General features: G+C 45.4%; 1 protein-coding gene across 20 annotated transcripts in view; it reads right to left on the reverse strand.

Annotated features, from left to right (window-relative positions):
• KALRN (kalirin RhoGEF kinase) overlaps positions 1-12,885 on the reverse strand; it is a 502,830-nt gene that overhangs the window by 82,417 nt on the left and 407,528 nt on the right. For all 20 annotated transcript variants that reach the window (XR_007166315.2, XR_007166316.2, XM_048072237.2 and 17 more), the window contains one exon: positions 12,488-12,734. Coding sequence is in view for 18 of the 20 variants with exons in the window: in XM_048072237.2 (XP_047928194.2) it covers positions 12,488-12,734 (247 nt within the window). In the remaining 2 variants the exon portion in view is untranslated. The remainder of the gene's footprint in view (positions 1-12,487; positions 12,735-12,885) is intronic.

Below are 12,885 nucleotides of genomic sequence, written 5' to 3' on the forward strand. Positions count from 1 at the left end.
GGGTAAAAAGAAAACGTAGAGGAATTCTTACCAGGCAATGTTTAGGATGGCAAAGCTTTCTGGTTTACAGTACCAGATCTAAGACAAGCATAAGAGAATCTGCAAAGCTGTTATTAAAACTTAAGGCGAATAAAAATAACAAGGATACACGTAACAGGCAGCCTGTTGTGGGGAGAATTTAAAAAATATATAGTTTTTAAACTATTTTTTATCAGTTTGTGGAATGACTAGCTAGAAAACAACTTTATGTTGGAACAATGCGGAGTACCTCTGCCCACTTTTGTTCTTTACTGTCAACAGAGCAGCAGTAACTGCATTTCTCAGACCCTCGCTCTCTGGCAAGTAGGATTTCTGCTGATCTCCTGTACAGAAATGCTGCTCCAGGGGATGTCAGTGAGTGATTGCTGGTTCAGCACCAAACACTCAAGAAATCCTTCTGCTTGGTACCATAAGACGTTACCAAAAGCTGAACTCCAGCACATTGGCATTTCCAGTCACTACAAGACAGAAAAACCTGTTGTCTTTCTGCAAGAGGGACAAGTACTTGATATCCTGGAGTAATTTTTCATTCCTATGTTCAGCCGATCTCTTGGTACGTAACAGCTCCGGATTATATGATAGTTCCATGAGCACTTCGCATTGGCAAGAGCCAACCGCCCTGCCAAAACTCATTGTTGCCTTTTCTGTCTCTCCCAGGTGCCTGTGCCTTCCTGCCTCTTCCCTGTGCCAACAGAAATGTTTGTGCAGCCTCTCAGTGAATCTGATCCACGAATGGATCCAGGTTAAAATTAACCTAAGATGGGGGAAAAAAAAGAGAAAAAAGAAAAAAAAAGTTCATTTTAACCCAGATCAGTTCCTTGATCTGCCTTGGTTCTCCTGCCATTATTGGCAATAATTTAGTGAAAGAGCCTCAGGGAACGTGACTGATGCATCACCTGCATTATCTCTTGGTCTCAGTGGTACCTCACCGTGGTAGATCCTGACTGCTCGGGCAGGCACGGTGTGCAGGTCTGATGGTCCAAGAGATTCAGTCTCTCTGTGTCAGACAAAATGGGTACTTCCATCTGGCTGGCTATCTTTTGCTCAGCAGAGAGAAGCACCAGCTCCTGGTGCTGCTGAGATCAGGCCCAATTCTGGTGTGCCTGCATGTCCCCTAGCACGTTTTATGATGGGTGGTGAATGAGCTGATGGGGAGTAGAATGTGCATTTTTACAGGCAGAAAGACACATTGTTGAATATAAGGAAAGACTGTACACTGCAGAATGTGTACAGCTTTCAGGTGAAGGCTCTGTCCAAAGCAGCCGTCCCATGGAGCAGCAGCATGTCTGTGTAGCACATATGAGGCAGATTTATCTGAGCAGACGTGAAACACCCATGAAAATTACTGGAGTGAAAAGCCTGAACTGCCCTTCCCCTGCCATCCATACACAACTTTTTTTTTTTTACTAAGCTTTTTCACAGGTTAGAAAGGCCTTTCTTTGCAGCAAGAGCACCTTGATTCCTTCACACTGCGTGAAACTTGTTTTTTGCAGTCTGTGGAAGTAAAAATGTACTTATTTCACCAAGTAAGAGTCCTGCAGAGTTAATGAATTCCTCAGTGCCTTTCTGAAGAATGACATTTGGCTCTTAAGGCTGCATTCTGTTCTCTGATACCTAAATGTAATTCCCATAGATTTCCAAGGAAACTGGGTATATGTTCCTTGGCAAAATACAACCATTAACTTAAAAATCTGAAGATATGTGAAATCTGCAGAAAAAATAACGAGCTGGGCACAGTCTGCAAGGAATAAAACTGAAATGTATGAGGACCTAAGAACACTTCTAAAAGATGATCTATGGGAAAGAAAAAGCTTAAGTTAAAAGATTTCAGCGTTCCTCCCTACTCTAGAAAATAGAACAATGCCCTTGAAATAGAAACACTGAGTGCTACTATCTAACTTTTAATTTCCTTGGTTTGCAAAAGTAAAGGGCAACAAAAACTTAATTTGGCATCAGGCAGTTAAATGTTATTGGTGAGAAACGTGGAGCACTAGGTCCACTTCATGAAAACAGGAGTCACCAGCATACTTGAGTTGCAAATTGCATTGGTGAGGAGATGAAATCAGAGCTGCTTTGTTATGGTAAGTCTTGGACAGAGTATCACTGCTTCTGTTTGACCGCACACCTTTAGAGAGACTGGAGGCCATCCCAACCCTCACTGCAATCTGCAAGCAATTATCCCTCTACTGTTTGAGACTGCATGGAATTTAATTTGTATTTTTTAAACTCTAGAAAGGAAAGGAAATGCTTATTTCACTCCATTACAATTCTGCAGAGTCAATAATTCTTCAGTGCTCTGATGAAGTATATGTGATACATATGTAAAATAGAGCCTTCTAATAAATGCTAAGGACAACCAGAAACAAGAACGGTTTAACCTCTTATAATAAAAGAGGGAACTGTTCTTTAGGTGTTCTGAACCGCAAGAGACTTAAACAAACAGATTTAGGGAAAATATAGTCAAACATGGGCTCTGCCTTGAAGAAAAGATAAATACAGTTCTGGAGTTAAAGCAAGGCAGCATTTGTGAGAAGAGGTAATGCCCTTTATTGGGCCAGTTAATATGAATGGGAAAAAAAAACCACCACTGGCACTTATGTAAATAACCTCCTGCCCTAGGACTTTTAGATCATCGCAGCGACAATAACATTAACTCTACTTTCTCGAATTTGGGATTAATCTGAACTAAGTGAAGCTGACATGGGTTCAGGCTCTTCGTGCAAAATGTGTAACCTGGGAATAACTGCTCTGACAAAATGCTCGCGTAAATGACAGGAAAATCGGTCTTCTTGTGTCAGGATCAATATATCAAATTCATGCAGTGTGCTGAAGCAGATATATAGAAACATAATTTCAATTACTTGAAATACATTATTTAATACACATGTGCCTTGCATTTCAGTTTGCCTAGCTCTGGTTCAGACTGGTCAGGGAAATGGGATTTTTAGCAGAGCTAGTTCACTTCAAAACACACTCATAAAATATTTGTTTAAGATTAGCAACGGAAGGACCAGCCCAGCAGCGTACAGATCTTGCAGGGTGTAAATACTGCATTTAGGATTAATCCCTTTAACTGTCTGGAAGCTGGGAAGCCTTAAATGAGATTTGTCCTCATCGTTAGTATCTGCATTATACTACAAATCTCACAGATACGAGCTATAGGCTCAGCCCTCGTGTCGATACTATAGAAAGTACATCCACAGTCTGACTTGGAGTTAGTACGAACACAGAACCAGCAGTCCTTATTTTTCCTTCATGCTTAAACTTTAAACAGTTCAGGGCCAGCGACCAGGGAGGAGGTTGCAGCGCATTCAGCAAGGCAGAAGAGGGACATAATAATGAATGGTGGCTCACTGAGGCTGGTTACGCAGCAAAAAGCCTAGGCAAACAACCCAGATCCCACTCTTCCCCCCGCAGTCCCAGATGGATTACGGTCCAACGTCCATCTGCGAATCTGCTAAATTTAGTCTGGCCTCAGAGGAAACACAAGACACAAGCCGTCCACATGCTCCCGCCGCTCTTTCAGCGAAGGCGGCCGGTGACCTTCCTGTTAGCTCGACGGGCCAAGCGCTCCACAGCAACTCCCCCCTTCCCACCACGCTACACGTATCTCAAGACACACGACTAAATACAGAGGAAATAGATTTTACTCAAACAGCTATTTTTATACCTCCAGGCCGCTTGTTTTTCACTAGTGGGGCAGAGGCGTGGAGATGTTATGGCTGCTGGCTTCAGGTCAGAGCCAGTACAAAAACTCATGCTGCAAACTCTGCTCTGCCTGCTTACTCTGGTGTCTACAACACACTCGGCTCAAAGGAGAAGAAGAAAGTCCCTAGGCAGTTATTAGAAAGAAACTGGCCCCAAATTCAGACCATTCTCAATAGGTACCTCCTCTCCTGGATAACTGCACGGGGAGCCCTGGAAAATACCTGCTCTGACTTGGTTTCCCCAGCACCACAGCAGGAGCCTGGCTCCTCCCTCAGTAGAGCAACTGCTGCCCAGACTCGATCACTGCTTTTCAGAGTCCCTTCAAAGACCTCTCTGTCTGCTCTGACTCTGTTACAGGAAGGGAAGTTCAGAGCTCAGCTGTTTTATGAAAGGACACATGCTGGGATGAGCACCAGGAGAACTGGGGACTGGGCAGGACAGGCCATTCTAGGCTTAGTGTCCTTTTGATGGGAGATGCCTCTGGTCTTCCCCAGGCAATATGGGATGCTGCACAGCCCAGATTTCTCCAGTAAGCAGTCTCATTTAATGAACAAAAAGTATAATATTTACTTAGCAGTCCTATCTGACTTTGTCCTTTGTGATGTCCCAACAATTGGGAAATCAGTATGTTAGTAATAAAAATTAAAGATTCCTTTTGCAGCATGCCTTTGAAGACAAGGTGGGAAAATAGGACCAGAGCAGTCTTGCTTGTCTAGGTATGCACAGCTGAACTACTCCCAGTCTGTCCCCTCTCAGATGGCTCATGAGGCCAGGAGAAGGCTGTGGCCACCCCCCCAAAAACCCACCAAAGCAGCTAGGCCCTCCCCTTCATCTGTGAGCATGCAGCCAAGGAAGGAGGTTCCTGCTTCTCTGCAGAAAGTGGATAGAGAAACGGGTGCTCTGGGGCTTCTCAACACCTGCAGTGAGGAGTACAACCATATCCCATTGCACAGAGCCCTGAATATGTGAGTTGGTTTAACTTGCCCCTGGAAAGCAAGGGGTGGCTCTCTGGGAAACCTGGCAGGAGAGCCAGGAGGGCACGGAAAATTTCTGACCCTGGTCTTCCACAGAGGCTGTGGGAGAAAATGATGTGCTGAGCCTCCGGGGGACTCACAAGAGCTGCTTTCCCTCTCCCTTCCCTACAGCTCTAGCTCTCGACGGGGAGACCCAGCCTGCCCAGAACACTGCACGCTGGGCTCCACCACCCAACCCTGGACCTGCCAAGCCACAATCTGCATACAACAGAAGCGCTGCAATAAGTAACCATACCCTCTTCTAAAACCTGCCTCTCCAACAAGCCCACAAGCATATCTACAGGAAACAAATGACTTTATCTTGAGAAAGAAGGTTTTTCGTTTTGGAAATAGCCATCTCATGTGCACCACTGGGCACAGTGCTGACAGGCGCTGCATGGCAGCGATACACCACGGTCCTCGCTTCCTTCTGCAGAGACCAGCACTTGACCCTCCAAAGTGCGAATGCTTCTGTCTTCCTACAGGTCCACGCAGAGTTTGGAAACACCCCACACTACATTTTTTGCTGATCCTTTCCTGTTTGACCACTGTTAGTGTTTCTCTGCCAGGTTTTGTTGGGTTTTAGTTGGCTGACTAATGCGATGCTAAAAGCAGAATGATTTATTATCTGAATCGGCAGAAACTCTGTATTCCATATTCAGCCACAGCCTAAGATACTGGTGCCAGTATGTTAATGAAGAGGTATAAGCAATCGATATTGTACCTGCTACCAGGAAAGCCTGTTCTCTGACAGCCTCCCAGCCAAATTAAGCAAAAATCCCAAAGGCGCAGTAAACGATGCATTAGAAAACTGAGCATGAGTTGCACAATAATAAAGCTGTCAGAGACTGTAATGCCAGAATAAACCTTCAGCTCAGGTGCCTGACCTTTGTGCAATATCAGCTACTGAATTTTGTCCAGTTTTATGCTGTACCCTCCAAGCTGCTCCTGGTACATGCACAGTGAGAGTGACCTGTCAAAGGATCCCACATTAATACAGAGAATCAGGCCCAACACATGCTATGTCCAAACGTCTAATCCTTCTGATCGGATTATTTGTGATCATAGCAGGTGTGGATTACAGCTCTGTGTGTACCACGGCTGAATTTCCCCCCAGACCAGGTGCTGAATCCTCTGGCATTCTTGATGAGCACAGCTGAGTGCAGCATTTTTAAATCTCAGCCCCCCCTTTTCTTCTTTCTCAGTGAAAAAAAAAAATCAGCATGGCCACTGTACAGTGAAACTTGGGGTTAAGCTGACAGGGGATTAGGTGGATGAAGTTTTACCCCCTGTCAGAAGTGGAAGCAAAGGCAAAGTAAACAAGAAAATTTGCAGGCCTTCTCTCTTTTAAACAAAGACTCCTGTGTTTAAAATAATAAAAATCCACTGAACAAAAGCAAAGCAACTTCCCCCAAAATAGCCTTTCCTGTTTTATCAAAGCATTCATCTAAATTGTACTTCTCCACAAAAATAAAGTTCCAGGTAGAGCACTGGAGGCCTTGGGCTTTGATTAGATAACAGAACAGCTGAAGCAATAAGTATAATTGACTTCAGTGGTACCTGATACGTCTTAAACAAAACCACGTGGCTGAATCTAGCTTTAAATATCTATTGATGCCATACTGAAAAAAAAAAGGAAGAAAGAAATAGAAACACCATGTCAGAGAAGTAGTGGCATTCACAAGCCATCAGAACAAGGCTCCAACAGCCTGCACACAATCTGCCTCCATGACTTGTAGCTGCTGAGACTCACCGCGGAGGCCAAGTACTTGAAAGGCTTGGTCAGGCTGTGCCTACCTTATCTAGCTGCTCCAGGGTTGCTTGGACTGACACAGCCTCTAGGGCATGGCTGCAGAAGGATTTATCAGCATGGTTATGTCTTCTGGATGTACTAATGTATCTGCCATTTGTGGCAGAGCTACAGCTATACTGATAGGAATATTCCTATTCAGCTTTAGCTCATTTTGGTCTACCTCTTAGAAACAACAACAATCACACCTCATCGTCCATATTGCCAACTGTTGCTAAATATTTGTTCATTTTTGATTATTTTGGTGATAACGCAGTCCAGGAGAAGGTGTAAGCATTGACAACACCAAGAATGGACACTTATGACTATCTGAGTTCCTTCACAGGTGACTAGGAGGTAGGAGAAAGTACAGGATCCAGGACCAAAAGGTAACAGCTGACAAGGGAGTGAGGCGTCATCAACCACTCCAGCACCTGAGCAGGTGTTGCCTTCTAAAGGAGAAAGAAGTGATGTGGTGGGGAGAAGCTGTGAAGGTCCATGAAAGTGAAGCAAAAAACCATGAATCATTTCAAGAGCAAGAGGAGGAAGACACAGCAGAGAAAAACCAAAGGAAAGGGTGACCTGACTGAAATAGCAAAGTGGTTTTGAGTTCTCTAGTCTTTCTATTCCCGTTCCTTTCACAACTGCATATAATCACACTCATCTCTGACTTTGTGTTATTCATTTTTTTCCTGGTATATTGAGGTGGAACACTGGTCCCAAGCTGGGCCCCAGCACCCCTTGGTGTCAGCCCACAGAGAACTGCCATGTTACAAAATGCTCATTAGCCGACCTGTTTCCATCTGCTCTATCGTAATTGAAACAGAGTGAAAATGCAGTAAAAGCTTTCCTGATGGGATTTTTCAACATATGCCATGTCCTGAACTTGCAACAAGGATGCCATGAGGCACTAAGCACTAGTAGGAGGGGTTTGTGTGACCTCTCTTGAAAGGTCACGATGAAATTCTGACTTTGAACACCCCTGTTGGAACAGTATTAGGAACAGAGGAAAGGGGGTTTTGTTTGTGTGTTTGTTTTAATACTGCATAGTTATATTGACAATGGGAGCCTGAACATTGTTCATTTAATAGAAATCCCATGACCTGTTTACGTGCCAGATTAATCAACTGTTACCTAATAAAATGTTTCTTTTAGTTCAGAGCCATACAAACATTTTAATTGACTGCTCTTAATTAAGACTTTCAAAAACAAAAACAATTTCTCTGCCTCTACAAGGACAACTGAAGGTTTAATGCAGTGCACTAAAACTTCTGAATCGTCCTCACACAGCTCCCCCGAGAAATCAGGAATCATTACCATCGAATATGTTTTGCAACAGAGATTGTTTAGAACAACAGAGAAAGTGCGCAAGCCAATGTAGATCACAATTTAATACTCACCAGGAACAGGGACACAACAAAAGCAGCCTAGACTCTTTTCCCCTACTAAAATCCAAGATGTTCTTAAAAACAGAGACGTAGGAAGAAACGATCATGCTTTTGCCTACATAGGTTGCTCTTCTGAGATCAGGGGCTAGAGGAAAGAGACTTCCAACCCCAACAAGAGCCACATTAGCCTCACTGGTTTTGCACGCTAATCCATATAATGATCTGCTGTTTCCCACAAGGAGTGGTCACAAAAATGCAGGTTTCAGGGTAGCCTCTTTTTCATTGATACTGTTCTTCTTTTCACCAGCTTTTATTCATCTTTCCTCTGCTTTCTTCCTCTGCAGCTCAGCCTGCAGTCACACCTGCCAGCCACAGGCTCTCTCTGGCCATAAGATCAGGTAGGTGACCCTCTAAATGGAGAAGCGTTCACCTGAGCAGCACCAAAACCCCTGGCCCTCCTGCCTGAAGTCTGACGGTGTCCCAGCTGATGCACCCAGGCCAGCATGAGCCAGCTGGGAAAGGCAGGCAGGATGCTCACCCTGCTAACACACACCTTGCGAGGCCTGTGTTCCCTCGGCGGTTGGAAGACACCCAGCTATTGCTCAGTTTGCTCTGTTACAAGGACCCACCGCTGCCACCAAAGCCCTGCTGTTAAGTGGCCATCTGCCTGCGCAGCAAGATGTTTGCATAGCATCTTAAAACAATGTACTTCTCATCTCCTCCAGGGATTTGGACCAGAAACAAGCATCCTGCAGGCTGAATCTGGTTTGGGGCCCTGAATGGGATCCCTTTGCATATCATCAGCCTAAACCAAATGCTATAAACCCTATTGTTTTAATGTTTTCTTTTGTGATGATTGACATTGTTTAAAATTACTACAAGAACTAGCCTTTGAATTACATTGTGACTATGATATTACAACAAAAACATTGAGTGAGTGGTCATACAACAAGATTTGTAAGATCAGGATTTCATCTAAAGGTTTCATGGGCCAAATTCAAATTTGGAATCACTCAGCTGAAGCTAATAGGCTGACACCAGGAACATGCTTGTCCCAGTGTGCTTAATGAATATTGACTAGGTCATTAGGTCGCTTTCCATCCATGCAGATTTCTGCCTTAATTTGAAATTTATAGTTTAATACCTTAGAGCTCAATTATAGAGTAAAAGAGACAGGAATAAAAGTCACAGTTTTCTGTAATTAGCCCCGTGAGACAATTCAAACAGAGCTTCATTCCTAGTGTCACAAGTCTTCTTTTTCCTTCCTAAGGAATGCCAGTCAGGAAAAAAATAATAACACAAATTCTCGATTACAGTAACAAGACTGCAGACCAGTTCCTCTTAATCATCTGTAAATTATTTGCAAAAAGGTGAATCCTAGAAACCTGTTTGCCTTTTTACAGGGGGTAATTGCAAACACCGTCAGATCACTGGAAAGCACAGACAGGCAGGACTGTACTTGGGCTCTGAGCTGTAGTAAAGTCATGAAAAAACCAAGTGTGTATCCTTCAAAGGAACACAGCCAGGAGTCGGACGGAAGGCTGGGAGACTAGCCCTTGACGTCTCTGTGCTTTTACTGATCAACAACATGAGAAATCTGCAAAGATATTCTAGTACGAAATGTAGGAAATGTTCTGTTTTTTTTTTTTCTCTTATATTTGCACCAACTTTTTCCTTTTGTAATATTTTATGTTAACTCAATAACTATTTAGAAGGGAATAGCATTAAAAAACGGGGGGGGGGGGGGGGGGGGGGCGGGGGGGGAAGAGAGCCAGAGCACATGTTCAGTTGTGATGTTTGATTTTATTTCCAGTGGCTTTCACAGGTGTTCTGTTCAGATGTTGATGTTTCAGGTGCTTCTTTTGTCTTTCATTTTAAGGATGGTAGGTACTTTCTGTGAGCCTCATGATTTACATTTACAGTCCACCATAATTTATTTAGGACAAAACACAGTTATTTACCATTTTCATTAAGCAGATGCAACTGTTCTACATTTGTCAAAAACTGTGCATGTTTATAACATAGATGGCAAATTTTACTACTAGAAATGTTAAGTACAGGTACTTTCTATTCTTGAAATTACCGTGCTTGTAAAAGCAAAGAATGGCGTCCCTTGTTAACTGCAAGCAAAATTCAGCTATTCTGCAGCTGTGTATCTTTATGTATCTGAAACAGATGGGGGGAGACCACTTGATGCTGACATAAGATGTGCCAGCCTTTGCCCTACATAAAGCAAGGATTGTAGAGACGGGCCAGACATTTTGGAATCTTGGACCAAGGGATTCCTAATCCAAACCATGCCTGAAGACACTGGAAATAGAGAAGGACACAAATCTGAACAGCTAGAAGCCGTTTATGATGTTAATCCTTGCAGGATCTCATGAGACTGGCAAGCTCTTCCAGTGGATAGTTCATTTTCCACTTTAAACTTACTCCCCTTTCTTTATTCCAAGCATCTGTACATTCAGTTTAAACAATTTCCTGTTTTCCTAGTGGAAGGAGAACTGATTAGACACAGAAGAACCTATTTGCTGTACTCTGGCCAAAACTGTGGACTGGGCGGCTATTTTTATTATTTCTAGAAGCACTTCTGGAGATCCCATTAATGCTGAGTCTCCCTGATACGGGTTTGGTGTGTGCAGGAAGAAAACAGAGGCTGGGGGGGAAAGAGATGCAAGGAACTAAAGGCAACGAATGCACGGATGGAGTCGGCTGGCCCCAGACTGACTCAGCACCTGCCTGGAGAAGGGGGGACGTGAGCCAGCTCAGTGAGTTCCCTGGGACCACCCATCTCATGGCCTGGCAGAGGGTGCCGGCACAGGCTGGGTGCTACGTTCAGGCAGCCTGGTGCTCACTAGACATCGGTTGGCTCCTGCCTGCCCGCCGCAGCCCCACACTTTGCCCGTTGCACCATGCCCCCTGTGTGGCGTTGGCCTGGCGCTCAGCCCTCATCTCCACACCACCCTGCCTCCATCCTCACCAGGGCTGCCTGCCTCCCTGCCCATGGCCTACACTCACAATTCTTTGGTGTTGTTTCATTTGAGGAGAAAGTCTTCAACCCAACGAGGTCTGAGCGGCGTTTCACAGCATCCCTCAGCAGAGGAGCCAAGCCCAGCGCGCTCCCAGCAGGCACGTCTCTGGCTTCCTGTGAGTCACGTCATGTCAGGCGCTGGCTGCTCTTACGCAGGCCAGGCTGATTTTCAGCTTCACCTCTTTACTCACACGTTTAATCTGCAGGGAGGTGTGGCAGTGCTTCTCAGAAGACATCCCTGTAGGGCTGAAGGGAGAAGCTGAGGACCAGGACAGGCTCCTGGGGCAGCAGCAGCCAGGAGAGCCGGCAGGGCCCGGGCGTGCGGGGAAGAGAGGTGTGGCAGGTCTACGTGCCATGGGACAAGTTGGAGTTTGCACCTCAGGCAGCGGGGACAGTCAGCTGCAACTTCACCTCCTGCCTCCTGGGCTTTAAGGGAAACTCTTACTCCGGACCCCTCACAGTGCCCTGTGCACCTCTCCCTGCCGCAGCCACGGGACTGCGGGCAGGGAGCAAAGGCAGACGAGAGCCCAATTTCAATGCTTTTTCTCAAAACAAACAAAACCACCAAGCTTAACTTGTTCAAACAAGAAAGGATCAAGTTCTATTTCCCCTAACTCAGGGGGAGAAACAAACAAATTTTAAAAGCCAGTTGAGGCTGTGGGTTTGAAGCCAGGAGCGGAACCTTAGGAGCCATTCCCCTGCACCCTACCTGCGGCCAGAGGGACGCAGCCAGAAGGGGACTTGCTCCAGCCACGCTGAACCGAGCAGGTCCTGGTCTAGCAGTCTGGGGCATCCCCTGTGTCTGGCTGCACTGATGTGATGCGTGGGACACAGAGCTCAGAACACAACATCAACGGAATAGGCCACAGACACCACAGAGACGAACAATATTTCACCTTTCAGTGCAGGTGTTTGTAGGAAAGGGTAGGTCATTTCCCTGAAAACTGACGTAAACGCTCAGGCTCACAGAGTAATACAGGTGACGTGTTTTGTTGTGCACTGATTGTAAAGGACTCTTCACCCCTTGTACTGTGGCATTACGCACAAAGTCTCCATTTCACCAGTCAGTCAGTACTGGTGTACCAGTACTCACTGGTGTTTGTAGTCATAGACAGTCAGCTGGGATACGCTAAAAGACTACGCACTGGTGGCATTCCTAAAGTAACGTATCCACAACTTGGGGAATCTTAGGTGTATATACAGCTTGACTTTCCCTCCTTCTAGGCTTTTAGACTCTGAAAGCAGTCCCTTTGTCGTTTAAAAGCTCTTGCTTTTATCCCGCGTCTCAAGACAATAACGATTGCCACACAGCAAAAGACACACAGGTACAACATTGATTCATGGAATGGAGCTAGGCTAGCGCTGTGCTGATTCACAGAGATCCAATAACAAAACTCACTCATGACTACACAGTCCTTTACCCACGTCGACTGCAACAGCAGCCCAAGCAGCTTTGCACTTACATGATACAAAAGGGGAAATCCGAAACAGTCTTAACACCTGTCAGGGTGTTGCCTACCTTTTCCTGAAGGGAAGAAGCAATCCATCTCCACACTGCTGCGGGAATGGGAAATGCAGAGAGCGCTGCTGGGGACCAGACCCTCCTGCGGTGGGCTCCGCTCCGTGGTCCGGACCAAACACCAGCCTGGCCTTTCGCTCGGCCTCTCCAGCAGCTCCACTGTCTGCCCCACCTGAATGCTCAGCTCACTGCTGTGGCCTGCTATGAAGTCCTGGAGCACCACGGTTAGTTCACACCCTCCAGACAACTGCCCAGGTTCAAGAGGAAAGAAAAAAATGGAATAGGAGTTAGAGAGGGCAGGATTAAAGCAATCATCTGTGCATCATATTTACACTGGCAAAGACAGGCTCTGTATTCCTTAGAAGCCAAGTTAATCATTTCTTTTGTCAAAGTTCAAC

Source organism: Anser cygnoides, chromosome 6 (assembly GCF_040182565.1).
Source record: "Anser cygnoides isolate HZ-2024a breed goose chromosome 6, Taihu_goose_T2T_genome, whole genome shotgun sequence".
Taxonomy (NCBI): domain Eukaryota; kingdom Metazoa; phylum Chordata; class Aves; order Anseriformes; family Anatidae; genus Anser; species Anser cygnoides.